General features: G+C 55.3%; 2 protein-coding genes across 16 annotated transcripts in view; one reads left to right on the top strand and one right to left on the bottom strand.

The window, feature by feature from the left end:
- The window catches only part of ZRANB1 (zinc finger RANBP2-type containing 1), a 58,666-nt gene extending 50,560 nt beyond the window's left edge, over positions 1–8,106 (top strand). For 4 of the 5 annotated variants that reach the window (XM_077877280.1, XM_077877279.1, XM_077877282.1 and 1 more), the window contains 4 exons: positions 1,859–1,979; positions 3,172–3,301; positions 3,405–3,634; positions 4,826–8,106. In XM_077877280.1, the coding sequence (XP_077733406.1) occupies positions 1,859–1,979; positions 3,172–3,301; positions 3,405–3,634; positions 4,826–5,044 (700 nt within the window). In that variant the 3' untranslated portion in view covers positions 5,045–8,106. Of the gene's footprint in view, positions 1–649; positions 883–1,858; positions 1,980–3,171; positions 3,302–3,404; positions 3,635–4,825 lie in introns of all 5 variants that reach the window. The other variant, XM_077877283.1, reaches the window with a different exon arrangement.
- Positions 8,107–8,381: 275 nt separating this feature from the next.
- CTBP2 (C-terminal binding protein 2) overlaps positions 8,382–27,534 on the bottom strand; it is a 157,399-nt gene continuing 138,246 nt past the window's right edge. For 10 of the 11 annotated variants that reach the window (XM_077877269.1, XM_077877272.1, XM_077877271.1 and 7 more), the window contains 8 exons: positions 20,822–20,976; positions 20,413–20,557; positions 16,111–16,317; positions 13,376–13,590; positions 12,927–13,057; positions 12,363–12,490; positions 11,573–11,690; positions 8,382–9,803 (listed from right to left, as the gene is read on the bottom strand). In XM_077877269.1, coding sequence (XP_077733395.1) covers positions 9,623–9,803; positions 11,573–11,690; positions 12,363–12,490; positions 12,927–13,057; positions 13,376–13,590; positions 16,111–16,317; positions 20,413–20,557; positions 20,822–20,976 — 1,280 coding nt within the window. In that variant the 3' untranslated portion in view covers positions 8,382–9,622. Of the gene's footprint in view, positions 9,804–11,572; positions 11,691–12,362; positions 12,491–12,926; positions 13,058–13,375; positions 13,591–16,110; positions 16,318–20,412; positions 20,558–20,821; positions 20,977–23,228; positions 23,305–27,534 lie in introns of those variants that run through there. The other variant, XM_077877268.1, reaches the window with a different exon arrangement.

The following is a 27,534-nucleotide window of genomic DNA, read 5'->3' as shown; positions in this document are numbered from 1 at the left end:
CAGCCATCATCTGAACTTTCATTGAGTCCCGATCTTTTTGCTGGTGAAGGGTCTTGCTTCAAGGTTGATGGCTCCTGGCCGATCAGGATGCTGGTGGCTGAAGGTAGAGGTGGCTGTGGCAGTTTCTTAAAGTGAGATTACAGCGAAGATTGCTCCATTGATAGACTCCTCATGAATGATTTCCCTATAGTGCGTGATGCTGTTTGATGGCATTTTATCCACAGTATTCCTTTCAGCATTGGAGTTGGTCCTTTCAAACCCTGCTGCTGCTTTATCAGCTCAGTTATGTGATATTCTCAATCCTTTGTTGTGATTTCAACAGTCTTGATAGCATTTTTGCCAGGATTAGATTCCTTTGCAAAATAAATAAATACATAAATAAATAAATAAATAAATAAATAAATAAATAACCACTGTCGTTGCTCATCCATCACAAGCAAGTTCTCATCTGTTCAAGTTGTGTCTGGAGATTGCAGCAGTTCAGTCCCATCTCTAGGTTCTACTTCTCATTCTAGTTCTCTTGTTATTCCCACCACATCTGCAGTTACTTCCTTCTTTCAGGTCTTGAACCCCTCAAAGTCATCCAGAGGGTTGTAATCTGCTTCTACCAAACGCCTGTAAATGTTAATATTTTGACCTCTTTCCTTAGATCAGGAACATTCTTAGTTGCATCCAGAATGGTGAATCCTTTCCAGAAGTTTTTCAGTTTCTTTTGCCCAGATCCATCTGTGGAATGGCAGCTAGAGGCTTACTTGGAATAATGAAAGTCGAAATTACTCCTTGATCATGGGCTGCAGAATGGATGTTGTGTTAGCAGCAGGCATGAAAACAATCTGATTGTCCATCTCCATCAAAGCTCTTGGGTGACCAGGTGCATTGTCGGTGAGCAGTAATAATTTGAAAGGAGTTTTTTTTTTTTTTTTTTTTTAAATAAATCTGGGGGGGTAGGTGTCAACAGTGGTTTTAAAATATTCAGTAAATTATACTGTAAATGGATGTACTGTCATTCAGGCTTTTTTTTAAATAGAGTATATTTAGCATAATTATTAAGGGCCCTGGGATGGCCCTTAAAGTCACTAGCTGCATGAGCCCCTTAACAAGAGAGCGTGTCCTTTGAAAGCAGGTACTGACTTCTCTCTAGCTATGTCAGTCCCAGAAGGCATCTTCTTCCTATAGAAGGCTGTTTCATCTACAATGAAAATTTGTTTAGTGTAGTTACCTACATTCATTATTTTAGCTAGATCTTCTGGAGAATTTGCTGTAGCTTCTACATCACTTGTCAGTTCACCTTACACTTTGATGTCTGGAGATGAGATGGCTTCTTCCTTTAAACCTCATGAACCAACTCTGCTACCTTCAGATTTCTCTTTGATGGTTTCCTCATCTTTCTGAGCCTTCATAGAGTCAGAAAGATTTAGGGCCTTGCCCTGGAAGTGATTTTGATACTGTTGTGAATACATGGGCTATTTCTAGTTTATTATTTACACAGTGATCAAGTAGTGAATACTAAATAGTAATGTAGAAATGTAGCATCTTTATATCCAGCATCTCAGATGATTCTGAGTGTTTGCTTTTTGGTTTTTAACCTTTAAACCAGTAGTAGACAGTTGAAATTGATTGTTCTTATCACTAATATTTAAAGTTTTGGTGAAAACATGTTGGGTGGTGAATTAAATTATGTGTGAGAATGTGTTAAATGATGTCTGCTAGGCATTTTTAGTTTGAAAGTATATTGCAAACTGGGTAAGATTAATAAAATTGCTGTTCTCTTTACAGGAATTGCTTAAAGACAGACTCCATTAAATAAATGATTAGAACATTTATAGAAGGCTTATCTTTTGCAATCTTGCTTTTTTAGGTTTTATACACGTTGGAAAGATTGGGAATCATGGTATTCTCAGAGCTTTGGTTTACATTTTTCCTTGAGAGAAGAACAGTGGCAAGAAGACTGGGCATTTATACTCTCTCTCGCTAGTCAGGTAAGAATGCTTCGAGGCATGTTGCTTCTGTGAAAAGAGTAGGCTACATATATGCGTAAACTGTTGGAAACATTGTGGTAGACATGAAACTGTGCTTGATTTGGCTTGATTTGGGTTCTGGCCGTGACTGCTGTCAACACTATGACCATAGGCAACTCACATGAAGTGATTAGAAACTTTGAAAATGAAAGTCATTATGATGATTTAAGCATTCACCTACCTTTTCAGATTGCTCTTCAATCATATTGTCCTCTTAGGAATGTGGCTTTATGCCTGTTTTATCTACCTCCTGGTTAGCTCCTGTTCTGTCTGAGGGGCACTTAACCAAGACCATTGAGCTGATGGTAGGTAGGCATTCTTGTGTTGGTGCTCTGTCTGCCGTCAGGCCTGGAGGGTGAAGCTGGGATCTTCATGAGACTTCCAGGGGTGAGGCTCTCTTTCCATGTGATATATGCCAAGAAGGAGGTGCCATGGCTGACAGGAGGAGGGATTTCTTTAAAATTAACCTGGGAATGGACTTTTTATAAAAACGAATTATGTAGGGTTGTTCCTCTTAGACTCTAGCTTTCATACTAGTTTTATTCTGTGAAGCACATTCAGTATGCTGAATTGTAATGTTCAAATATACACACAACAAACCATTCCTTATCTTTGCAGAAAGCACCATGATTAATTTGAACCCTGGCACAGTGGCTGTTTTACATCAGCAACATGTACTTCCTGAAAATGTGTTGTCAGAATTGTTATAGAGGGATGGTAGTAGACCTGTTTAGTATTCTTGCCATTTATGTTTGTGTGAAATAACAGCTCATCTTTTTACTTGGAGAGGACCTTGTCATAGGTGCAGTACTCTGACAGGTGACAGCAAGGATGGAATGACGCCACCACTGCCTTACTATCTGAATCTCTTGTTCCTGGGATCAGTATTTAACCAAATCCATTGGGTTTTGGGTTTGGATTGTGAAAGATAGTTGTATACGTAGACTTCGCAGATTTCTTTTATTATTTCATTGGATTTTGCTATTTGAAGAAGTTAATGCCTCTTTAGCTTGACAGTATTATCAATTAAAAAAAAAAAAAGCATTGATCTCGTGTACTGAAGGGGAGCAGCATTGTGTTTTGCACATTAGTTTTCCAGGGCAGCAATAAATGTTTTAAAGAGAAATTGCTTTCTTTATTTTATTCTGTACAGCCTGGAGCAAGTTTGGAACAGACACACATTTTTGTACTTGCACATATTCTTAGACGACCAATTATAGTTTATGGAGTAAAATATTATAAAAGTTTCCGGGGAGAAACTTTAGGATATACTCGGTTTCAAGGTAAGCCATTATTCAAGAGTATTTTAGAAGTCTCCTGTTACTTACCATGCAGCTTGCAGCTATATGCTGATAATCCCATGGCAACTTTCTTTCCTCCCTCCAGGTGTTTATTTGCCTTTGTTGTGGGAACAGAGTTTTTGTTGGAAAAGTCCGATTGCTCTGGGCTATACAAGGGGCCACTTCTCTGCTTTGGTTGCCATGGAGAACGACGGCTACGGCAACCGAGGTGCTGGTGCTAACCTGAACACAGATGACGACGTCACCATCACGTTCCTGCCTCTGGTTGACAGCGAGAGGAAGTTACTTCACGTGCACTTTCTCTCCGCTCAGGAGGTAAGAGGCACGACTTCCCCATGAACCTACTTGAAGCCGTGATGCTGCCCCAGAACCCAACTGGGAACATCTTTTAGGAGTGGCGTTCTGTGCACCTCCGGCTCTACCAGTGAATCTGGGCCTGGCTGTCGTCGCTTTCTGGAAGTATTGGTCAGCCAGGCCGGGACTTTTACCTTCCCTGAGCTGCTTTGTAGGTTGTTGGGTGGAGATGCAGCAGTGATGTGAAGACAAGAGCCCCAGCCCTGATGCAGTGACGGGTGCTGAGTAGAAAACTAGAAAGATGGGATTGGGGGGCGCTCCTGGGGCTTATGATTGAAACCTGGCGGTAACAGGAGGCATCTGAGGAGGTGCTGCTGCTGAAATAAGACCCACAAGAGAAGAGAGTCTTACAGTGTGGAGGGAGAGAAGAGAGCCATAGGGAGAGGGTATTGCAGCGCCCTGGTGTGATTTGTGGGGAAAGGGGGTTGAGGGGCTAGGGATGGCAAGGGGCTTGCCAGTAGCCTTTTAAAACCTTGGCTTTGGGAAGCTGGGAAGCCTGAGACCATCTGTCTGGTAGAGGAACACTGGCTGCTTGGTGTGGAGACTAGGTACTTGGAGCAGTGGCGGAAGCAGGCACACTGGCTCAGAGATGGGTGCAGCTGCAAGGGAGAGGGAGGTGGGCAGGCAGGGCTGGCGGCAAAGATGCGCAGAAAGAACACTCTCAGGAAACCCATATTCTTACAAAATTATTGTTTTTTTTATTTGATATACTAATAATATAAAACTTTTATAACCATGACATTAAGAAAAGTAGACCGTAATTTTTATACTTTCATTCTGTAGATACTTTACTGAATAAACTTACCTTGTCACGTGTTTGAAGCTGAGACTTTGTTTTTCTAGCCTTTTCTTTGCCAAGATCAGTTTATTAGGTAACATTGGGTTTTTCCTCTTCTATCAAACAGATGAACTCATTATTAATAGGTGGTCCCCCCCATGAGATTTTTCTGCACATTTTCCCATTGATGACTTTCTGTTTAACCATAGGAAACTGGGTTTTAATCATAAAATTGAGAGGTTGAAACCACGTGAGAAATTTGTTGCTTTGACCTTTTCGTTAGTGATCCTACCAGCTATGTTCTCATTGAATTTTTCCTAACAGTTCTCTGATCTGTGATCTTATTTTCTCTTTTCTTCACATTCCTCTAAAAGCTAGGTAATGAGGAACAGCAAGAGAAACTGCTCAGGGAGTGGCTGGACTGCTGTGTGACCGAAGGGGGGGTGCTGGTGGCCATGCAGAAGAGTTCCCGGCGGCGGAACCACCCCCTGGTCACGCAGATGGTAGAGAAGTGGCTTGACCGCTACCGACAGATCCGGCCTTGTACATCCCTGTCAGATGGAGAGGAAGATGAAGATGAAGAAGATGAATGAAAAAAATCAAAGAGCAGAAGACTAGGGTATGGGCTCTGCGGTGACCCCAAAGCTAGAGTGGTGCACGCTCCAAGCAGAGCGCAAGGCATGGAAGGAACCAGATCTGGCAGGAACTGCCCAGAAGGCTTTTCTCATCCACACCCAATGGAGAGGACGTATCTGCTGTGTGAGGAGATGGAGAACTTTGTTTGGACTACAGTTTGTAAAAAAAAAAAAAAAAAAGAAAAAACCTAATTTTATTAAGACAGAACTTTTTTCCTTTCAAATTGTAAATCTGTCTATAAATGTAACGCATGTGGTTGTGTAAGAAGTTGTGTAATAGGACAAGTTGTACCAGCATCTTCATATTATTGAGAAGTTTTTTCCAGCACGGGCACCTCCAAAAGCACATGGCAGATGACTCTTTGTTCCTTTGAGATACCTTTTAAAGTAGAACCTGGCATTCTACTTTCCTTTTAAAAGATCCACTTTATGTTGAGTCTCACTAGAGCTCATTAGCTATTTGGAAACTTTTTGTACGAATTATCCACAGCAAAACATAAAAATAAAAACAAGCTTTTATTTTATTTAGTCCCCGTCGTGCCCAATAAAACGAAGTCAAATCTTTAAGGAACAAACTGCAAGGAAGTAAGAATTGTGTGAGTGAACTTCATACAGACGTCATTCCCTTGTTTTGGAAAGGGTTTTGGTTTCTATTTCGTCTTTTTTAAGCTTCTGATATGCTCCCTTTCAGTATTTAGGTATTTATTTGTTTGGAAGAGTGCCCTTAAAATGAGGGCTCTTCTACCAGAGTCCGGGTGGCTGTCTCTCTGTGAGTCGTCATTCCCTGGATGGAAGTTAGGGAAGTGCCTAGAGAGCAGGCCCACTTGTAACTAAATGAATTGTGTGAAATTTGCGCACTTGATTCAATTGACAATATCACACTCCCAAATTGCCATGCAGAGGGTCTTTGGATTCTTCCTTTTATCATCAACTCTGCTTTAAGCAAATCATGTTAGAAAGGCATGCCTTTGCTTGGGCTAATTGGGAATCAGTTAAGTATAGAATAAAGATTTAAAAATGCAGTAAGGTGGAAATGCATTGTATAATGAATTTCTCAGAGTAGTCTGAGAATTTTTGCATGTTGGTTAATTGTGGCCATTCTTATTTAAAAGTTAAAACTATAATCTTAGATAGAAATCTTTTTATAAAAAGTATTATTTGACCACTTCAGGTATATGTTCAATACTGGGTAAAAATTTCAGACCTATCTCAGGAACACAAAAAAGACTTAGTGTCCTGATAAGCACTTTGTAGACTATTAATGTGGCAAGGAATTTGGAAAGCAGCCCCAGAGACATCGACAGGCACATACACGCACGCAGGCATGCATACACACACACACACACACACACACACACACACACACACACACATTTTCCTTCCTTTTGATGAAAAGGCTGTGGAAAAACCTTTAAATATTTGCTTGTTTTCTTCTAAGTTCTGTTTAGATGGTGTTTGAAATGTATACACAAGCTCTAACTTGATGCTGGAATTACTAAAAATAGAAAACACCCATGAGATGTCATGTCTCCCCTCTTGGAGCAGCACATGGAGATATTCCCAGGATGAAAGGATCAGTTCTACTGTATGCTAAAACTTGCAGGAAACTTGTTGCAATTTCGACTCCATATAAATGAATTTTGGTGTAGTAATGGTAAATGTTACTGTTCTATGTGGCTAGGTTTCCCTACAAATTGACTCTCTGGTCGACTCTCATTTTGGTCAGTAATTAAGTTTTTAGAAGGCTGTTGTTCTGACTTCTTAGCATAGCATCGCTATAAACTTTTCTCCATACATAGGAAGAATTCTTTAGTGGGCACAGATCCTATTCTAGTTGCTGTTAAGCAAAACTACCCTCCTGGTTGAAGAAGCCAAAGAGAAATGTTTGAGAGAAGCATCTAGTCAGTCACTCTGGTCTACACTGCAGTCGATGCTGTCCAGGAATCTCCTAGGCTCAGTAGTTAGTCTGGGTGTGGTGGTCTGCTGAGTGTTGTTTCCCCCGAGGTGCCTCTATTTATTTATTTATGATCAGTGATCCTGACCACACCTAGTCGAACAGGTACAGCATTCTTCCCTGTGGGAAAGGTAGGACATTGCATTTCCTAGGCTCCAGACAGGGATGGGGCTTTAAATGGTTTTTATAGCAGACTGGCTGGGAAGGCCAAAATGTTGGTGAATCAATGCTATGTTAAGCTCTTGAACTATTAAACAGCCATAATTGTCCCGAGATAAGAGTACGCAGTCCTTTCTCAAAGATGAGGTCTTGGTTGACTCTGGACAGTAATACCTTAACTGTATGGACTTTGAACCTTACGGGTTTTTTTTCCTTTTTTAGGGACAATACAGTATGGTGTTTTCTGTTCTAATTAAACAAAACCTAGGTGCAGCACGGATTTGAACTGGCCTTTTTGTTGTTTGACTCATCGTGTCCCAGACTTCCATCTGTGTTAAGGGGACACTGCTTTCTTTAGGCAGTTGGGGATCTCCTTTATGTGCATGTGTCATGCCCTCCTTGACAATATCCTGGCTCTGAAGAGGATGTTAGGCACCCATTCCGTTTCCTGGAGTAACCATGTGCTCCAATCTCTATCCATAGGTGGTTGTTTTTATGTAATTTTTTTCTGGGGGGTAAGGGGGGTTGGGATAGGACCATCACCTTCAAATGAGTGAGGAGGTTGATGTTCAGAAACCCCATCCTACCCCTCCCCACCCCCTCCCACACCTATTCTTCCTAGGAAGGGGAGGGGAAAGGAGTGACGGGGAGTTGGGTACCTGGAATTGGACTTGACGGATACTTGCGGATACCACTAGTACAAAGGGGTTTAATGCTATTTAAGAAGGAAAATCCTTTAAATCAACAGAGTTCTTAACATATGGAAATGGCTGATGTTAAGTATTTTGCAACATTTCTTTGTAAATATCATTTAAAAGAATTTTGAGATTCACTTCCTTTCCTGCATTAATGCTTGAGCCAGGTAATTTTGCTTTTGGGTAAATTAAAATCAAAACTCTTAACTTGACCAATTTTGTTTCTTGAATCGCTTAGTTCCATTCCAACCCACTATATTTCATCTTAAGGATGGCATGATTTGATAAAGATGGACTTAACGGGCAGTTTTCTGGTGTCACAGGTAATCACCCGCATTCCTGAGTCTGGTTATGGAAGGGGCAGATGGAGGAGTGTGCATCTTTCACCACGAGTTGAAAACTGGCTGAGAATGTAGTTGCCTTTAAAACATCTCAAGTAGAGAACTTTTTACCTTGGGTGAGATGTACTTGAATTTCAGAACTTAACAAATTTTTATTACTTTTTATTGAAAACTGCACTGAACGCTAAATGTCCACCTTTACAATAAACAGACACAGTAGCGGTAACTCACACTAAAACAAAACACTTCCGATAGCCATTATTTTTCTGTTTGGGACAGTTTTAAAGGTTTTTTTTTTTTGTCGTTTTTTTTTGCTTTTTTTTTGTCACAAAAACAGGAATGTACCTATACAAAGGCTCAAAATAGGCCATCTTTTAAACAAAAAGGCGATGATTCACAAAAGACTATGAATATAACATGTAACTAGTTGATACAAATCTAATAGGATTTGTTAAAATCAGTCACATCTAATAACACACCTGAAGTGTTCTTGTATAAAATATCACGTGAAGAAAAGAAGATTTATCAATGTCTAAAAAAGTGGGTTTGTTCATAGACAATCTGACAAGTTACCATAAAAAGTGTTTCCTGAGACATAAGGAAATGCAACATTATTTTTCTTGAACTCTTTTAGCTCAAGACTTTCCACTCAATAAAATAGCTGAGGATCTGAAACTGAGAAAATATATTTGAGTACAAACAGCTTGTGAAACTTAATACTTTTTTTCTTTCTTTTTTTTTCTTTTTTTCTTTGTTTCCTTTTTTTGCATCATCAAGAGGGTTTTACTGAATTCAGAACCAACTCGCCCGCTCAGTATGCAGTTCAGATGGGAGAGACTTCTGTACAGGAGCCTGTACGGTCTTCGATCCTACGCAGTTGTCTAACACGGGCAAACAGTTTTCTCCCCATTTGGTAGTAATTTAAATCTTCCTATCAGCAAAAGAGGTCACCAGCCCCCATGGACCAAAGGGACTAGAGTCATAGGAGGGGGATATCCTCTTAGTATTTTTTTTTATTTGACGTTTGGAATTCCTGATGCAACATTCTAGAGCAAGGTGTTCAGGACCTGCTGTGCCCAAGGGGCTGATAAAGGAAAAGGATCTATTTATTCTTTGTGATTTGATGCACAGATGAAGAACGTAACACACAAGAACAGAAGTTGGTCGTTAATAAATCACGTCCTAGTCTTTCCGCACTTCCGTGACCAGATGACAGCTTTAGCCTTCCCACGCCTCGGCTTCGAGCTCTCTCAACACTGCAACGTCAATGATGCATATGTCCGGAATCGGTTCAAAAGACGGTCCAAGTCCTTTTCTCAGTTCATCTATTTTTTCACTGTCTCTTGGTCCCAGGTTTATCTGAATGATGACCGTTCGTCATTCTCTGCTATTGCTCATTGGGGTGCTCTCTATTGTCCCCGTGTTTTGTAGGCTGGTTGGGAGAGGGAGCTTGGGAAGGGTGTGCCACTGTGGGGAGGTTGTGAGTCACGGGGATGCCTCCGGGGATGATCCCTTCCATGGCTGCAGGAAGTCCTCCCGGAGCCACACCCACGATGCCTGGCGGGTATCTGAGGAGCAGACAGAGAGAGGGCCAGAGAGAGTGAGTCCAGAGCCAGGCAGGGCCAAGCTCTCAGCTCTGCCTACTAAAGGTCATTTTTTTAGTGGGTGGGTTTGTCTCTTTACCCCCAAAGCAAGAAGAAATCTACACGGAAAATCTAATAAAACGCTGATATTTTAATCCATAAAGAACAAAAAATCTAGCACAAACTTAGTAGCTTTCAGACAATAGGAATAGCCCCGGTTATATCCATGGACACTGCACTGCATTTGGGAAACCTTTTGTACAAAAAGAGACACACTCCCAAGTTTTCCAGTTGCCCTAAAAGGACTATCGATGCTTTTAATGATTTCCCAACAGAGAGTATGAAGTCCCGATACTAAATGTGGCTCCCTAGGTGAGCTAAGTCATGTGCTCTTGTGGCCTGAGATGTGAAACGGGACACAGCGGGGGGGGGGGGGGGGGGGGGGGGGGGGGAGCCGGCAATGGGCTCGTCTTACGATGTAGGCACACGAGCTGCTGTGTGTGTGTGTGTGTGTGTGTGCAAGGACACGTGGCATTAAGCCACCCACAGAACATATGGCTCCTATGCAAATGCGAGTCCGTGTATTTAAACATTTCTAGGATAAAACAGACTTCATTCTAAAGCACCTGCCTTAGAAAAGACTCCTCCTCCATTCAAGTTAAACCCTTCACCCCTGGCTCCCCAACCTGCAGCCTGTCACAACTGTTCACTGGTTGGTCAGAAATCAAGGACTCTCCAGGATGCGGGTGAACAGGGATCCTGTGAGCTACAGTCCCAAGACCAAGGGCCACAGAGTCTTTGTCAATGGAAAGACTTAAGATGTCTTAAAGGACAGGCTGCCAGATAAGGAACTGGGAACCTGGGGCGGAGGCAGGTTCAAGTTAATGATACGGAAGTACTATTCGAAGGGTCAAAATGGGTGGGACTTTACTAGAACACGCCAAACCGCAATGTAAACAAAGCCAGCAGACCCAGGACGAAAACCCCATGACTTCCGCAGAGTCCGAGCTTTCACCTATGGGTCCTGTCATGCTAAATCCATTTACACCTCCCCGGCCCGGCCCTGGGCTGGTCAGAGCCGTGATTCACAACAGGGCAGATGAGGCAGTAGCTGGAGCCCTTTTTGGCTTTTACAGCTGGGAGTGTGAGGTGTTGGTGGACGTCGCACGTCCCACTGTGCAAAGGCTGGGCCCCCAGGGGAGAACGATCTGCCCTGGGACGTGCACCCTGCCAGCAATGGGGCAACTGTGGGCCACAGCAGGACAAAAACGTCCTTCTGGAATTCAAGGCTGCAGCTCTTCTAGAAAGCGGGAACACTGACTTCCCTGTAAGCCCAGCAGTGTTGGGGGGAGAGAAACGATCACCCCTGAAACCCTGCTCCCTTCTAGGGGCTCTGCGGGCTCCGGGCCAGAAGAGTCAGACTAGAGAACACATTCACCAACAGGCCCCTTCCCCCGGAAATCTCGGGACTTCTCACCCAGAAGCCCTCTGGTTTGGGGGTGGCTTGGCACGCCGGGGGATTCCTCGGTGTTCGCACCCTTTGGGGAATGCACTCCCATTCCCACCTTTATAAATAGGAACCCCGATTCTAAGCTGTACCCCAAGAGCTGTGTTTGCTCCATAGAAATCGGGCATCAGAAGAGGTGAGGACTGCACTGCCGGGGCCCGGAGCACGCCCGTGGGCTGCGGCTCTCTGTGCTCCCCTCTCCCGGGGCAGAGGCTCCAGCCCAGGCCGCTGCCGTCCCGCTCCTCACCTGTATGTGGCGCCGTTGAGCTCCGGATGGATGGCCTGCTGATCGATGACCGACCAGGGAGCTGTTGTGACAAAGAATTCCTTGTTCACGCAGTTTCTTAAGCTTTCGGGGATGCGACCTGGAATAGGACGATTAAAATTAATCATGTATGTTTTTAAGGTCACAGTGTGTGATGTATTACACTCAGCAGCTGCTGCCGGGGAGCCCCGTCAGTGTCTGAGCCAAGAGTCCCGGCTCTTCCCCCGCAGTGAGGGGCCTGGCCCGTTCATTTGCAGGGAAGGGGCAACGTGGCGGGGCCCACGCACTGTGCTCTTCACACTGGCCCCCACGGGAGCAGAAAGGAGCCTCCCTCCGGCTCCCACAGTGGGGGTGCTTGCGCTTGGCTGCCTGAAAAGGGAATCCAGGGGCGCCTGGGGGGCTCAGCGGTTGAGCCTCTGCCTTCGGCTCAGGGCGTGACCCCGGGTTCCTGAGATCCAGTCCCGCATCGGGCTCCCCGCACGGAGCCTGCTTCTCTCTCTGCCTATGTCTCTGCCTCTCTCTGTGTCTCTCTTGAATACAGAAGTAAAATCTTTAAAAAAAACAAAAACAAAAAAAGGGGGAATCCGTCTCCTCCGAAATTAAGGTCAGGGCTTGGATTAACAGTCCAGCTCCTTCAAACTGTCATCAACAGGATCCCTAAAAACTCCACGTGCCCCAGTGGGGGGGACAGCAAGCCTCTGTCGCCCCCCGGGCGGTGTGTGTGACCGGTCCTGGGGCCGCCCTTCACCCCCGGCGCCGGCTGGAGGCTCACCTGTGATTGCCCGGCGGATCTCGGTGGCGGCTGCCTCCCTCATCTCTAGTGAGGCTTGCTCACTGTACCACGCTGTGTGCGGCGTACAAATGAGATTCGGCGCATCTTTCAAGGGACCCTGAGCAAAGCTAGAGAAGTGCAGAAAAACAAGCGAATGAGAAGAGTGGAGGAGGCCTCCCCAGCCTGCTCGTCAAGAGGGAGCTCGTGGCCATGCAGACAGCGGCCAGGGTATTGGCGTAGAGGGACGGCGGGCAGTAGGACGCTTCCGCGGCTGCGAACTGAAGAACCTCCCTACCCACCAGAACGTTTCCAGTCCGCGTCAGGAGTGTCAGGAGTGATCGGGGCTCAGGCGGGAGGCCCCCTCCGCTCCAGCCCCTCCCACGGCTGCCCTTCCTTTCAGACACTTCCTGACGCCCCTGGCGGCCCTCTGGCCCTTCCCCGTGGGCTCCAGGCACAGCACGGAGGCCACCACACGGGGTCCCGAGCTTTCTCTGCCGGAGCCGCGCTCAGGGGTGGCCGCCGCGAGCTCGGGTCGCACGCCCGGCGACGGCCCAGCACACCCACCTGAAAGGCTCCGATTCGTGCACGTCGAGGGCGGCCCCTCGTATCCTGCCTTCCTTGAGGGCCTGGGCCAAGGCCTTCTCATCCACCAGCCCGCCGCGGGCCGCGTTCACCAGGAAGGCTCCTTGCCTCATCTGTGGGAGCAAGGGAAGGTCGTCAGAGGCCGCCACGGAGGGAGGCCTGCGGTCTGGCTCCTTCGTGGGCGGCCGGGCCTGGCCGTTCCCGCAGCTCGTCCCCGAGGGCCTGGAGGCCCTAAGGCGGGCGGCAGGCTGGAGCGGTGACCGGTCACCGGCCCGTTGCTTCTTGGAGGCCAGACCCCATCGAGACGGGTCCCCGCTGGCTCCTCACCGACGTCCTTCCCTTCTCACCAGAGCGTTTGCAGGCCACCTCCCATCCCCCCCTTTTGTTTTGATGGAAGTTTCCAGGGGCTGAGGGCATCTCTGTCCAGTTACCTGCTTTATAGTAAAGTCATTGATGAGGTGGTGGTTATGTTCGTTGAGATTACAGTGCAAGGAGACGCAGTCGCTCTGATACAGTAAGTCCTGCAGGGTGTAGACCCTCTGCACGCCCAGGGACCGCTCTATCCCATCCTGCAAGTAGGGGTCATAAAATATGACGCTGAATCCAAAGGCCTTGGCTCGAACAGCAACCGCCTGCCCCGTGCGACCTGTGCAGAGAGAGAGCGTCCAGGTGAGCGAGGCCGCAGTCCCGCCCGCCACGGCCTGCGGCTTCCGGGCCCGGGGCCTGCACCTGCCGGAGGAACCCGTGCCTGGGGCGCGGAGGTGCAGGTGGCCGGCGCGTCTCCTTAGCTTCCTGGGCGAGGAGGCCGGGCTTGTTGTTTGCACCGGGCGTGTGAGCGCGCGGACGTTCCTATGACGTACGTGTGCCCACGTCAACACAGCTAGACACTGTTCCAGTGAAGCCACGTGCCCTTCCTGCCCCCGTCCCGGCCATCAGCACGCCGTCCCCATCCTGTTCCTCTCTGCCCGTGTCTGCGTGCGCAGCAGGCTTCTCCACCTGAGCTTCCTGAGACGCCGAGGGCAGTAGCAGAGAACGTTCTCTTGCCAACCAGCACTGGGTTTGCTCACGGAAGGGGCGAAGTGATCACAACTGACCGCAACTGAGCACCGCAGAGCGGCGTGAGCACCGACTGGCACGGGGGCGGGGTGGGGGGTGACGGCGGGCCCGGGGTGGCGCTCTGACCGGGAGGGAGAGCCAGGCGACCCTCAGGCCTGCAGCTGGCCCCGACCTGCCAGGGGAGGAGCCCCGTGCCCGCTCCGTAGGTCAGCAGCCCACGCCCCCTGACAGGACACCGAGCCCCCGGGCTCCCAAGTGGCTGTCACCTGCACAAACCCGCTGAACCCCAAGGCCAGCGCCCCCTACTTCCCAGCGTTGTTTTCGGCTTGAAAACAAAGCAGTCTGCGTGATGCTGGGACGGAATCCACCTTTATCTGAAACCAGTGCTCAATGGTGCGGGGGAGGGAGAGGGAAACAGGCGGTGTCCCTTCCCAAACCAGCAGCCCACACGAGGGTACCAAGGTGGTGGATTGTCTCCTGCTCCTGCTGCACTTCAATCTAGGAGGGCAGCACGGAGGCAACGGCCTGGGCGGGGAGGTTTAACGAGGTCGTTGTGCTGGAGAGGGCCAGCTGCAGGGCAATCCGCGGGGGCTTCTGCCCCCTGCCCGCCCCGCCCCCTTCAGTGTCACCACTTGGATGCGGGGAACCAGGGACCGTAGCCACACAAGCCACACAAGCCACACAGCCCGGTGGGGAGGGAGGCCTGACAAGGTGACAAGGTGGGGGGAAGGGCGCCATCGGCTGCATCAGCCCCGTGACGGACCTCGAGGATGGGACTCACGACCCCGTCACGGGGCCGCAGGGAGCCCTCGGCCAGCGCACGCGCACCCCTGCCCCACTTCCCGGGCCCTCAGCCGCCCTCTCCACTTCCACGCCCGTGGCCTCCAGATGGGGCCTCCAGCTGCGGCTCCAGGGGCCTGAGGGCAGGATGGCTGCCTGGGCCTGGCTTTTCCACGGTCTTTGCCCTCCGTAAAGCCCCCCCCCCCATCCTTTCACTGGCGTCTACGTCGGCCACGAGGTTCTCCTACGTTTCTACGGGCCCTAGCGCCTCCGACACCGAGCCTCGCGGAAGCCGACCCTCCTGGCCTGAAAACACAAGGTACCGAGGCCACTGGCTCGCTTTCCCTTCCAATTCTAGTACGTCCCCAACTTGGTGGCTGCCCTCGGGCACCAGCCCGGCCCGGGGCCACGGCGGGGGCGCCTCCTCCTGTCCGGCTGCACTTCTGGAAGGCTGCAGGCCGACCTCACACCCGAGGGCACACCTGCCCAGTCCGAGTGCACGGGGCCGGGCGTGCGGCAGCGCTGGCTCACAGGCTCGGGCCGACGGGGCGCGAACCCCGGGACTGGCCTCAGGACACCGGAGGGGCTGCCCAGGGCTCGGGGCTCACGGGAGCTACAGGAGGCCCCGCGGCGCCAGCAGAGGGCGCTGCGTCCACTCGAGAGCCAGTAGGAGCCTTTGTACATCCTTCTAGAAGGGATGCCCCTAAGGCCTGGGTTCTTACACTCATCCTGGGGAGGAAGAGGACGTCCTCCTGGAACAGACCCCGCTCCTCTGCCTCGACCAAGCCGGTCCCGACCCTTGGTTTTCTGGAAACGGGCTCTGAGCTGAGGGCCGAGGGACCGCTGGGGGAGCCCTGGGGAAGCCAGGCCCAGCACCCACTTCCCGCCCGTTCTCCGGCCTTCCTCGGGTCCTAGGAGGCATCACTCCCCTCCCGGCGCACAGAGGGCACGGAGGTCAGGAGTCCTCGAGGTCACAGAAGGGCGAGGGGCGGGGCGGAGACGCAGCAGGAGGGCAAGGTCCTGCGTGCAGCGCGGGCCCCCGTGCGTCCACAGGGCGGCACCAGGCTGCTTCCCCGCACGCATCCCCGCGTCCTTGGCAACCCCCCCAGAAGCTCCGGGGCCACCTGCCCACTCCGGGGGACCCTTCCTGCCTGCACCCCCAGGGCAACCTTCTGGGCCAAGGCCCCGACCTGCCACCTTCTGGCTCAAAATCGCCCAGTGGCGCCCTGCTGTCCCCTGGCCTGGCCGCCGCCCAGCCGTGCGGGCTGCCCCCCCACAGCTCCCTCAAGAAGGGGGACCCCGCCCCCCGGGGCCGGGCCGCTGCACCTACCGAAGCCGATGAGGCCCAGCGTCTCCCCGCGGATGCGGGCGGCTCCCGAGGCGACCTCCCGGATCTGCTCGACGCTCTGCACCCGCGTGCCCTCCCGCAGCGCCTGGTACAGCCACGTGTTCCGCCGGTACAGGTTGAGGATGTGGCAGATGGTGGAGTCCGCCGTCTCCTCCACGGCGGCCGACGGGATGTTGCACACGGCGATCCCTGGAGGGGACGGGCGGCCCGCGAGGTCAGGCTCCCTGGGGCCGGCCTCTCACCCGGACACCCCGGCCCCGCTGACACCCCCCCCCACCCCCCGCGGCGGGCAGGAGGCTGGAAACCTGCCCTGGGGCCCGCGCAGGAACAGCAGGAACCCATTGTGCAGCGCCCCCCCCGCCCCCCCCAGGTTGTGGGCTCCAGGAGACCAGACTCCTGACGGCGGGGCACCCTCCTCCCGGGGCTGGCTTTTCCTCGGTGTTTTGTTTACAGATTTTATTTTTTCATGATAGACACACACGGGGGGGGGGGAGGGGGCGATGGGCAGAGACACAGGCAGAGGGAGAAGCAGGCTCCATGCAGGGAGCCCGACATGGGACTCGATCCCAGGACCCCAGGATCACGCCCTGGGCCGAAGGTGGCGCTAAACCACTGGGCCACCTGGGCTGCCTTCATCTACGGTATTTGAAGTCTACTGCAATGACCACATTAATACTCGTTTTGAGAAAGAGCAAAGATGGAAGAATCAGGAACTAGCACCCCCCCCCCCCAGCACGGGCCCCATGCGGGACCAGAGGGAGGGGAGCCAGAGGGAGGAGACGCCTGAAGTCAGCCCCTGCCCAGTCAGAGGGCCCCGCCCACAATCCTACTGGGGCAAAGAAGAGGGGTGGGGTGGGGTGGGGTGTTCCCTGCTCCTTGGAAGAGCTTTGAGGGCTGGGGTCACTGGTGAGGGGCCCTCAGGTTCTGCGGCCAGAGAAGCTGCTAGAACTACCCCAAGTCTCAGGCAGGAAGAGTCAGGAGAGGCTTTCCTTGAGGGCAGGGGGTCTGGGGGAGGAAGGCAAATGTTTCCCAGACACGGGAGGGGCAGGGAGCAGAGAGGGCCAGGCTGGGAGGTGGGGAGAGCCCTGGCCTCGGTGGGGATGAGGCCTGCGGAGGAGGCTGGGAAGCGGGGTGAGCAGCTCTGAGGGACACAGGAATCCAGGCAGCCTGTCCGGGCAGCTCAGCCACCTTTTAATCCCAGGCTTGGGACCCAAGGAACACGGGGGCAGGGCCACCAAGAAGGCAGCCCTGCCTTCCCCTAGCTTCCTCAAGCCCGGCAGCAAGGACACGCGCTCGTCCCCATTGGGGCTCTGTGGGAGGGGACGCAGGACCACAGGCCCGCCCCCTTTCTAGTAGCTGCGTCAGCACCCACAAGGGCTGCCCCGAGGTCCTGGGGCCCCAGGGACCCCCTCAGGAGGACACACAGCTAGGAGGGTGGAGGCGCCCATGAGCACACCCACCCACAGATCCACCGGCCACAGCCTCCCACGAGCTGCAGGTCAGTCACGGTGCAGAACGGCCACCGCGGAGCAGGCTCCGCTCGAAAAAAAGCCAGAATCTGGCCGCACTGGAAGCCAGGGCTCGAGGGCAGCTCGTGGCGTCTGGGAGGGTTTTCATTCCTCCGAGGAACCCCACGTGTTCTGGCCAAAGCCCAGCAGGAAGGAAGGCCCGTCGGAGCGGACCCGCCGCCTCTCCCTGCCCAGCCCCCGGGCCCCGCTGGGCCCTGGGAGACGAGACACGAGGGGTCGCGCTGGGGGAGAGAGGCCCACCCGTGGCCCAGGTGACGCAAAGCGCCGCGTCACCCACCCACAGGGGGCGCAGGGGACGCTGCTCAGCCTGCACCCCTGGACCTGAAATGGAGGCTCCTTGGCTCCAGAGCCTGGGGGTGCGGAGACCGGACCCTGGAGGGGGTGCTGCTGGCACCACAACCACTGGGGACCGTCCTGCCCCGAGGGCAAGGGCACCGCCCTGCAGAGACCCCAAAGCCCCGACTACGCTCGAGGGGCTCGTTCTTGCCGTCAGTGGGCGTGGGTCTGCAGCAGGGGACCCGCCACAGGCTTCCAGCAGCCGCCTCGCCCCAAGGCCTGAGCGCGGTCGCTGAGCTGCTGGACCTGCCAATGGTCTCCCTCTGGGGTCACCCCTCCTGAACTGGAAACCAGGTAGGAGCTTGCTAGACAGGGACATGGGAGAGGCCACCAGCAACCCCCACTGTTCCCGAGGACACGCTGTAGACAGGCCGGGTCCCTCTGACAGCTCCGGGCAGGTGACACAGGTGACACAGTGTTCCTGACCTCGGCTCAGAACATCGACTCGGGCCCGCCTGTGTGGAGCCCCGGGTCCCTGGCGGCTCCCACCGACGCCACACCGCGGGCCCCGACCCCAGCAGGACCCACAGCTGCTGTCTGGTCTGTTCGACTCGCCCAAGGCCTGGGGACAGAGGGATCTGCGTGTGGAGAGCCATTTGGGGAGAGGAGAGGCCAGTGTCCCAGGCGGCTTCTGCTTGGTTGCACCAGGATCAATGAGAACGCCACGGGCGACATCCGTTTCCTCGTTCAAAACTGCAGGTGCCTGGGAACGCCACCCCCAACCCCTCCTGGACCCAGGCCCCCGGCCGAGGGCAGACGTGCGGCGGAGTGAGCGGGGCACCGGTGGTTTCAGGGACATGAGGTCCCCCGGCCCAGGCTGGCTGTGTGGGGAGCACCTGCAGGTGGAGGGATGGCCAGGTCTCGCTCGGGAGAACTTCCCATCTCCCTGGAAAGCAGTGGCCGGTCACGAACCCCCTCCCCCTGAAGCCAGGCTGCGGGGCTGCGTGGGGCGGACACCCAGTGGGACGGGGAGCATCTCGGAGGACACCCCCTCCTGCCTCCCCCACCCCCTGTGTGTGTTAAACTACATTCCCCGTCAGTATTTGAACTTGGGGTCTCAGCTCTACTAAGCACATAAAGAACACTTGTTTTCAAACAAAAATATTCTTGCTGGTGCCGGAGAGAGATGGAAAGTCTGAGGTAATGCTAGACGCGGTTCCCAAGACTCCCAACCAGCCGAGTTTCTCTGCTGCGACCAAGGCAGGCTCCGAGGGACACCGCGGCCCCGCTCGGGGCGGACACAGGAAGCCATCACTTCCCCCAGGCCCTGGTCGGGTCTGGAATCTGATGCCACCCCCCCTTTTCCTCCTCAGCCACAGCCAAATGACCCTCCACCCAAGGGAGGTGTGAGATGACGGGGACCCAGAAAAATCAGGGTCAACCCTCCAGGCCACCTGCCACTTCTAGGATGGGGGGGTGGGTGGGGTGGGGAGAAGCTGACTGTTGGGGAATGACCACCGCCTGCCTCTTCCTTTGGGGCCCACCTGTGGGGCACCCCCTACCCTGCGGCTCAGTACCTGGGTGCTGCCCCAAGTTCAAGTGGGGGAACTAACCCACTCGGAGAAACCTGGACCTTCCTGTAAAACTCCAGGCTAGGAACCTGGAGGAGGACGCTGGAGCCCACCGGGGTCCCCCTGGCTGAAAAGGCAGCAGGTGGGTGCCTGAGAGCTAACGCCCCAACTGCCCGATGCCGGCGCTGCTCGCGTAGACGGCAGCTCACGGTGCGAGGCTCAGCACAGGGTCCTCCGAGGGGGCGAGAGGCTGACTTGGGGGTGGGGATGGCCCACCAGGGCCTCAGCACAGCGCAGGGGTGGGGGTCCAGAGAGGCCTGCGTTCCTCGACACTCGCCAGCAGCCTGGTGGCTTCGGGGCACCCAGTCCTCAGCAGGCGGGGCACGGGCCCTCGCACCCGGACCTGGCATGCTGCAAACACAGGCCAAGGCCGGCGAGCAGAGGAGCTTGTTTAGGAGGCCCCGGGGCCCCCGCAAAGCGAGCAGGCCAGCCCGGGACGCTGCCGTGGAAGCTCTGCACACGCTCCTCACGACGGCGTCCGTGCCGGGGCCAGGACAGGGACCCGACCTCAGGGAAGCCGCCTGCTGCCCTGCTTTCCGGGGAAACCCTTCCCGCCCGGACGAGGGCTGTGCAGGAGGGGCCGGGCTTTGGTCCACCCACGTCAGTGCTGCCCTGCGCAGGTTTCTGGGTGGCAGAGCCCCGGGGAGGACGGCTCCACGCCAGGACCGCCCGGAGCCCCCGCTTCCTGGGCCGACACCGTCCGGTGGCCACTCGGCCGCTCACAGGGTCCCCTCTGCAGGGACGGGCCCCACTCGCCAGGCTCCAGCAGGCACTCCCGCCTGTGTGCCTGGACGTGAGCCCGCGAGGCTCCCCCCGAACGGCCGCCCCCTCCAGCCCCCCGCACTCACCGAGCTCGCCGGCGGCCTTGATGTCGACGTTGTCGTAGCCGCTGCCTATCCGCACGATCACCCTCAAGGCCTTGAACTTCTCCAGGTCCTCCCTGGTGAGGGTGATGGTGTGGTACATCATGGCACCCACGGCTTCGTTTAGAACCTGCAACGGGGCGAGCAGAGCCAGGCTGGAGACCCCCCATCACCCCCGCACCTGCCGCGGAGGACACGTTGTGGGCATGACTGTGACCCCAGGTGACCACGGAGGGGGAGGGCGGACAGGGAGGTGGCGTCTGGGGGTAGGGGGGGGGCGGTGAGAGGGCCCAGCCCAGGGAGACCCGAGGGTGAAAGCGGGAGGGACCCCTCGCTGAACGGCAGCGGCCGCCACCTGACCTGGGCAACCCGGGCCTGGGGGTGGGGGGCCCACCTTCTCGTGGATCTCCTGAGTGGACTGTGCGTCACAGAAGGCCACAGTGGCCAGGTCCTTCAGGATCGGCATCTCCACGGTGCAGTCTCTGCCATCGAGCAGCGCCACCAGGGGGCGGGGGTGCAGGGGGCCGTTCATGATCTGGGGGCGGATACCTGTGAGGAGTGAGGAGGATCTGTAGGTGGGCACAGCGGCTGTCCCACATGGGGCGGGGGATAGTGCAGCGAGGGGCTCTCCCCCCACATATGCATCGGATCTGCAGGACCCCAGAGCTCCCTCCCTACTCCCCGAGGGGACCATGAACCCACAGAGCCACCCGGGCTCCCCTGGGCTCAAACACCACAGGCTCCTTTGAGTCGCCGAGGCCCATTCTGGGCCAAGCCAAGGAGACCCAGAGGGCACGTGTCTGCCGGGTCTATCGGGTGGAGGTCTGAGGGGGGCCCGGGTCTCGGTGAGCAATCTCAAGTGTGGCCAACAGGAACCACAGTGGCGCTAACTCCATCGCCACGTGGAACCGAGGCCAGGAATCTGTTCACCACGCACCTGCCGCCGGCGCCAGCTGGGCCTACAAGCCGCGCCCCTGCCCCTGCCCCTGCCCCCAGCCCCTTCCCAACAAACACGAGGGGCTGCAAAATGAAACCAGAGGAACATGTCATGGTTCCCGCACCCCGTGGGAGCTTCCTGGAGAAAACCCCACTGGCAACGGGCCTCCTGGGCTCAGCCCGTGCCCAGGTGAAGACCCGGGCCAGGTGGTGGGGAGGTGAGCGCGACGGCGAGCCGCTGGCCGGGGACTTGGGAGAGCAACGGAATTTCTCAGAGGGCCGCAGAGCGAGCAGCACCCCTCGGGTACCAGGGCCAGTCGGCGCGGTCATGTGTCCTGGGGCTGCCGGCAGAGACAAAGGACACTTGTCCCCACAGCCTGGGAGGGGGGTGGAGGGAGCACAGGGCCAGGCCAGTCCTCCCTACTCGTGCCCGAGTGCAGATCCCCCAGCTGCTCCGTGAGGCCAGCGCAGCTGCTTGCAGGACGCTCAACGGGGCGGCAGGACCATCTCCAGCCCCAGCGGGGAAGCAGCAGCGTGTGCCCCAGGCCACTTGGCCACGTGAGGTACGCGGGCCAGGCTGCCTGCACTTTCTCCAACAGAGCCCTTCCCTTCCAGCTGGCAAGTCTGGGACTTCGTAGCCCCTGCAGGGGGACCGTGGCACCCAGGTGGCCAGGGTGGGACAGTTTCCATTTTCCGGACAAATCACATGTGTGGAGTCCCTGGCTATGAGTAAAAATGAGAGCTTTCTGGGCATCGTGTGCTTTCGGAGGTGGGAAGGGATTCAGATAGCGGCCGCCACACCAAGGCCAGGCTCGGTTTTGTTTCCTTCCTCCTGCACAGAATCTACTTGTCTTTGCGTCTGGAGGCCCCCCTGGCCCCCCTGGCGTGACTGGGCTCCGGGAGCCCCTGCCAGGAGCCTGTGATGTTCCGGCCCAGGTGGCCTCCACGTGATGGCAAGGCATCGGGTACGGGCTCCAGCAGACAAGAGCAGGACCCACCTGCCCGGGCCGCACTCAGCTGTGTGGTCGTCCCCCGGCAGCCCTGAAATGGCCAGCGAGGAGCCCAGGCTGGGGCCCCGGACACTGAAGCCACTATCTGGTCCCCTGGCTCATCGCTCAGCGACACGCTGGTGTCGGAAGCTGAAAGCGAAATCCCCACCTGGAGCTGTGGCCGTGGAGGCGGGGAGGTTGTCCCCGTGGTGCCCACACGGCCACTGCAGCGGCCTTGCCCCGGGACAGCACCTGCGCCACAGCTGCAGCAGCTCGGGACAATCCTCTCTTTGAACAAGAAGCAGAGAGAAGCCTTTTGTCGCGGCCTGAGAACGGGCCAGGGAGCAGGTTTCCTCCGGGCGCCTCTCTCCAGGCCGGGCTGGGACTCACAAGGGGTCATGGTCCCTCCCGGCCTGTGAGCGGCGGTAAAACCACTGCCCAACCCAGAACCTGGATCCCCAAAGCAGGGCATCCAAGCGAAGCCGAGGCCCCAATGTTCTCGCCAGCCTTCGTCCCGCCCGGCAAGGCTGTTTGCAGGGGGGCTGGTGAGCCCTCTGCCACGCTCTCCTTGGCTTGACTGGCAGGTGGGCCCCATAAGAGGTCAGGGCGGTTGTGGGCAAATGAAAGAGGTTTCCCCAAAGACCAACGGTGCCATCTTGCATCAGGACCCCTGGGCACCACCTTTACCCCCGACTCTGCAGAGGGAGGTGAGGGCCGGTAATTCACACGGTGGCCTATAGCCTCTCATTTCCACCCCTTCCCCCTTAACAGACGGGGGCACCGAGGCACAGCGTGGGGAGTGCCCCGGGGAGTAAGCGGCTGGAGCGGACAGGCGCAGCCAGTGCCAACTTGACGTGCCAACGCTAAAGCTCCTACCTCTGTCCCTCCTTTTCGCCAAGAAAAAGGGGAGACTTTGACCAAATCCCGAAAGCCTCATTTCTTCCACCGGATTCTTCCGGCCCCGCCCTGCAGCTGCTACCAAGCCCAGGTCGGACTCCCATGGGACCCGCGGTCTTGGACTATGTGGGCAGATTTACCCGCCTGCCCCAGGGTGTCCCTCCTACAGGGTGCAGAGCACCCTGACTGGACTCCGAAGGTGCTGGCAAGAGTGTTAATCAGACACCGTTCACAGGGTTCACGATCATGGTAAGAAATCCAAGTTGTTAATTTAAAAAGCAGCCACAGAGGAAAACGATGGGCAGGCACAAGGCAGGCATCTAGAGCCATCCAAGACATCTGGAGAGGCTGAGGGCCCTCGTCACAAGATGTCCATCCACAGCATCAGTGCATGGATCCCGTTACCTGGGCAACAAGCTCCAGGTTGCCTAGCGATCACCCCCCTCCCTGGCTTGGGTGGCCTCCTCTTTGGCGAAACCCACCCTTTGCCCTCGTTCAGGTCGGGCATGCAGAAGGCAGCTGAGACCCAGGGGCTCCCAGCTGAGGCCCTGGGCTCAGACAGGGGCCGCAAGCCCTGTATGGGAAAGGGGCTTGCTGGGGACAGATGCTGGGGGGACAGCTGCGTGGGTGGTGGAGTGGGTGAGATTCACGTGTGTCCTGCATGAGGCCCAAGGAGCCGCACAAAACCCCAGTACTGAGGACGACAGCAAGCCCGGCCAGGACGTTGTCAGGGGTCGCCTCTATTGACAAAGGGACCGTGCCACACATGCTCCCTCAGTCCCAGAGGGGTCTCGTCTACCCACACACCAGAGAATGCAGCTAATTTCAAGCCACACCCTGCCCAGCACCTGCTGTCTCTGCAGCCTTGCAGAAGCTGGGGTGGAGGTTCCCAGAAAACCCCAGGAAACTCGAGGTGAGGCTGTAAACAGACTCTCCATCTTGCCTCACATCCACTGAGCATCTCTCAGCGCTTCTGACAGTCTGAGGGATTTCTAGTATATGAGGATACAAGCGACATGTTACCGTAAATGACCTTCCAAGGGGCCGTGGGAAATGGGGTACCCAGGCAGGGCTGGCCCAGGAGGGAGTCCCCCATGACCTCTCCAGCCAGGGGAATCTAGGCGGAGAAAGCCAAGGCACAGTGAATGCTTAACGACAATGGACTAAAACCTGAGGTCTGCAACCAAAGCTAGGGTAGCAGTCGCTAGACGCTGCCGAAACCCCAGGCCTGACGTTCGGAAGCCGGCTATGTTCCTCTTAGCTCCACTTTACCGCCGGGGAGACCACAGAGCACACCAAAGACCCAGGGACCCAACAGAGCCCAAGGAAAACACCTGCTGACGAGGCGCCGAGGGTCCTGGCGGCCCCCTAGGCAAAACGACCGCTCCCTCTCTGCAACCTTGCCTTCCATTCGAGAACGATTCCAGCTGCAGGTGGACACGTCACACGCACACACAAGTCTATCAGCACATTCCCTTCAACGTGTCCAGCATGAACTCCGCAGGGCGGAGCTGGCGCCCCTGTGGTAGCATCGCTTGCTGGTCCCAGGCTCACCTCTGCACAAGCAGGGACACGGTGCCCCGGCCGACCCCGGGCCCGGCCTCCCTACAGCCGGAGCTGCACACGAGGACACTGAGAAATTAGACATTCGGTGGAAAAGCAAAGACGACACCCGGCCACGCTGCTGGAGTCGTGCTGGGAGTGGCCGACGGTCCAGGGAAAGACAAGCCCATACAGGCCCTCGGGATTCGGAGGGGGAAGAGGGAGGGAGGAGGACACCGGCGGCTCTCCGGTCATCCACCTCGATGCCACCTTGTCCGAATCGCATCAGACTGCTCAGGAGCCGCCTCTTCCCGGGGCCACACAGGCGACCTGTGCCTGTCCTAACGGGACAGGCTTCCCCGAGCAGAGGGACTGAGGGGGAGACGGGCTGATCTTGCCGCACGAAGCAGCTCTGTGGTGTTCAGACCCGTTTCCGGGCCTTCCCGGACACACGGCGTCAGGTTCAGCGCACGTGCTTCCTCTAGAACCAACTCTGCCTTGTTTCTGAAGATCTGAGCTGGTTTCTGCCGCTTGCCAACTCAAGGACCGAACTGCCGGAGGCTTTTCTGATTTTGCTCTTTCAAGATTTCAGAAACTAAGCAGTCTTACCCCAAAGCAAAGTGGCTGCAATAAACGTGTTTGAGAAGCAGACAGAGGCCTCTTCTGACACCTGAGCAGATTTTGCTGAAACACTGCTATGGTGCAGCAGCCTGAACACACCCGAGCTGGGCTGGCCAGGATCTGGGATGACAGTCCACCTGGTCAGGGTCACCCCCTGGCTCGCCTGGCAGGGACCAGCCAAGCATGTGGGGACCGAGCGGGGAAAGGGCCTGCCAAGCAGCACGGATTCGCACCAAGATCTTCACTGCTGCTCAGGGGCCGAAGAGCCCTTGCGGGTGGAAACCAGCTGGGAGCTCTGGGGCCCGAAAGCAGTTGCTGGGATCCTCTGGGCCAGCACCAGCTGTACTGGCAGCTGCCACCAGGATAAGTACCTGGAAAGAACTGAGAGATCCATGCAGGCCTCAGAAAGATCTGCAACAAAACGCACTGTCCTGCATGCTTAGCCAGAGGCCTCGGGGCCAATCAAATGTGTCACCAGCTCCCAGAACTTGTAAGGTGGTCTGGAAGGTAGAAGGCAGCACCTGTGGCTCCCATGTTTGTGGGCAGGTGGATTGAGGTGGGGAGAGGAGATGCACTCCCGGAGGTCCCAAGTGGGTGGGAAAGGACCCCAGGTCTGCCCTGACAGCCTCTCCAGCCGCGGCCACTTCGCAAGGGTCTGAGCGCGTCGCCCACCGCCCCAGGAACAGCTTCCCCTTAAATGCAGGTGGCTCCCCAATTGAAAAGTCACTTCCTGCAACCTTGCACAAACCAACCCTCATCGGCTGGGCTCAGCAGTCCCGATTTCTAGAAGGCCAGACACAGGATCAGATCTAGGGTCTGATAAGGGGCATATTTCACAGGCTTGCATTTCCACAATCTAGAGCTGCAACTCCTGACTGGGGCCAAACTGGGGACCAGATGCTGACCTTGGGTGATCAATGAACCTGTATCCGAGACGCAGCATTCAACTGGCAGACATGGCCGTGCTGGGAGGGGTGGGCATCTACCCCAGGGCACGGGGCTTCCAGAACCCCTTCAGGAAGGCTGCTGTGGGGCCTTGTGTCCAGGTGACAGGTCCCCCCTTGCCTGTAAACACGTTTATCCACGTAGTAAAAACTATTCTAAACTGCCAGCCACAGGGTCTCGACCACAACTGTCGTGCAGTTGGCTGGAGCTTGTTCAGAAAGTGGGTCTGGAAAGTCAGCAAAGGCACGTGGCCTCCCGTCTCCAGAGGCACCACCCACGCCCACGGCAGCTACTCTTGTCTTTCACGAGAAAGAACACAGGAGCCGACGAGAATGAACGGTTTCGAGGCAGCGACTGTGATAAAACGTGTTGCTAAGCGTGGCACTGCTTTAAGGCTTAAAAAACACGCAGCTACCGTTAGAAACCTCATCTCTGTGTCCACATCACCGCCTGCCTCTCCACCGGGGGAGGATCCTGAGAACCTGGCGACGTGCAGGTATGGTCTCCGCCCCCCCCCCCCCCCAACATACGGAGAACGGAGAACCCGATCGGTTTTTTCTCGGCTCGTCTCTCTTGCAGTTTCCGGCTTCGGGTGGAGCACACGCAGCGCGCATCCCACTGAGGCCTCGGTCAGGTCGGTTCCAGGAAACCGAGGCCAGAGGCGCCTCCTGAAGTGGCCCCGGAGCCGGGGCTAGCCTCGCTCCTTCCCACCCGCGTACCTTCCAGAGGCTCGGGCAGGCGGGCCTGGCTCCCCGCCGAGCTCCCGAGGCTCAGGGAACCAGCTCTCCCCTCGGGCTGCTTCACCACCAGGAACACAGACTGAGTTTTAACCGGGGCCAACGGTGGAAGGTGGAAGGCACCTCTGGCGGCACAGAAACTAAATCCGAGCATCTCGAGATTCAGCTCCGCCCTCAAGCAAACATCAGCGGAGTCAGGACTGAAGAGGAGAATGCAGACCTGCCCCAGGCACGCGTGCGCACGCACAAGCACTCACACGCTCCTCTTCCTGCACTCACAGCAGACGGCACTAACGGAAGGATCTCGGGACTTTGAGCCTCAGGGTCCGTGGTCACCATGGTGCCCCAGCGAGCCACCCCGCAAGGCTGGGTGACATCTGCCTGCCACACTTGAGTGAGCCCAATCCCCTCTAAAAACTGGGGAAGGAAGGTGACAGTCA

This window comes from Canis aureus, chromosome 29 (genome assembly GCF_053574225.1).
Source record: "Canis aureus isolate CA01 chromosome 29, VMU_Caureus_v.1.0, whole genome shotgun sequence".
Lineage (NCBI taxonomy): Eukaryota > Metazoa > Chordata > Mammalia > Carnivora > Canidae > Canis > Canis aureus.
This window is presented reverse-complemented; position numbering and strand designations above follow the sequence as displayed.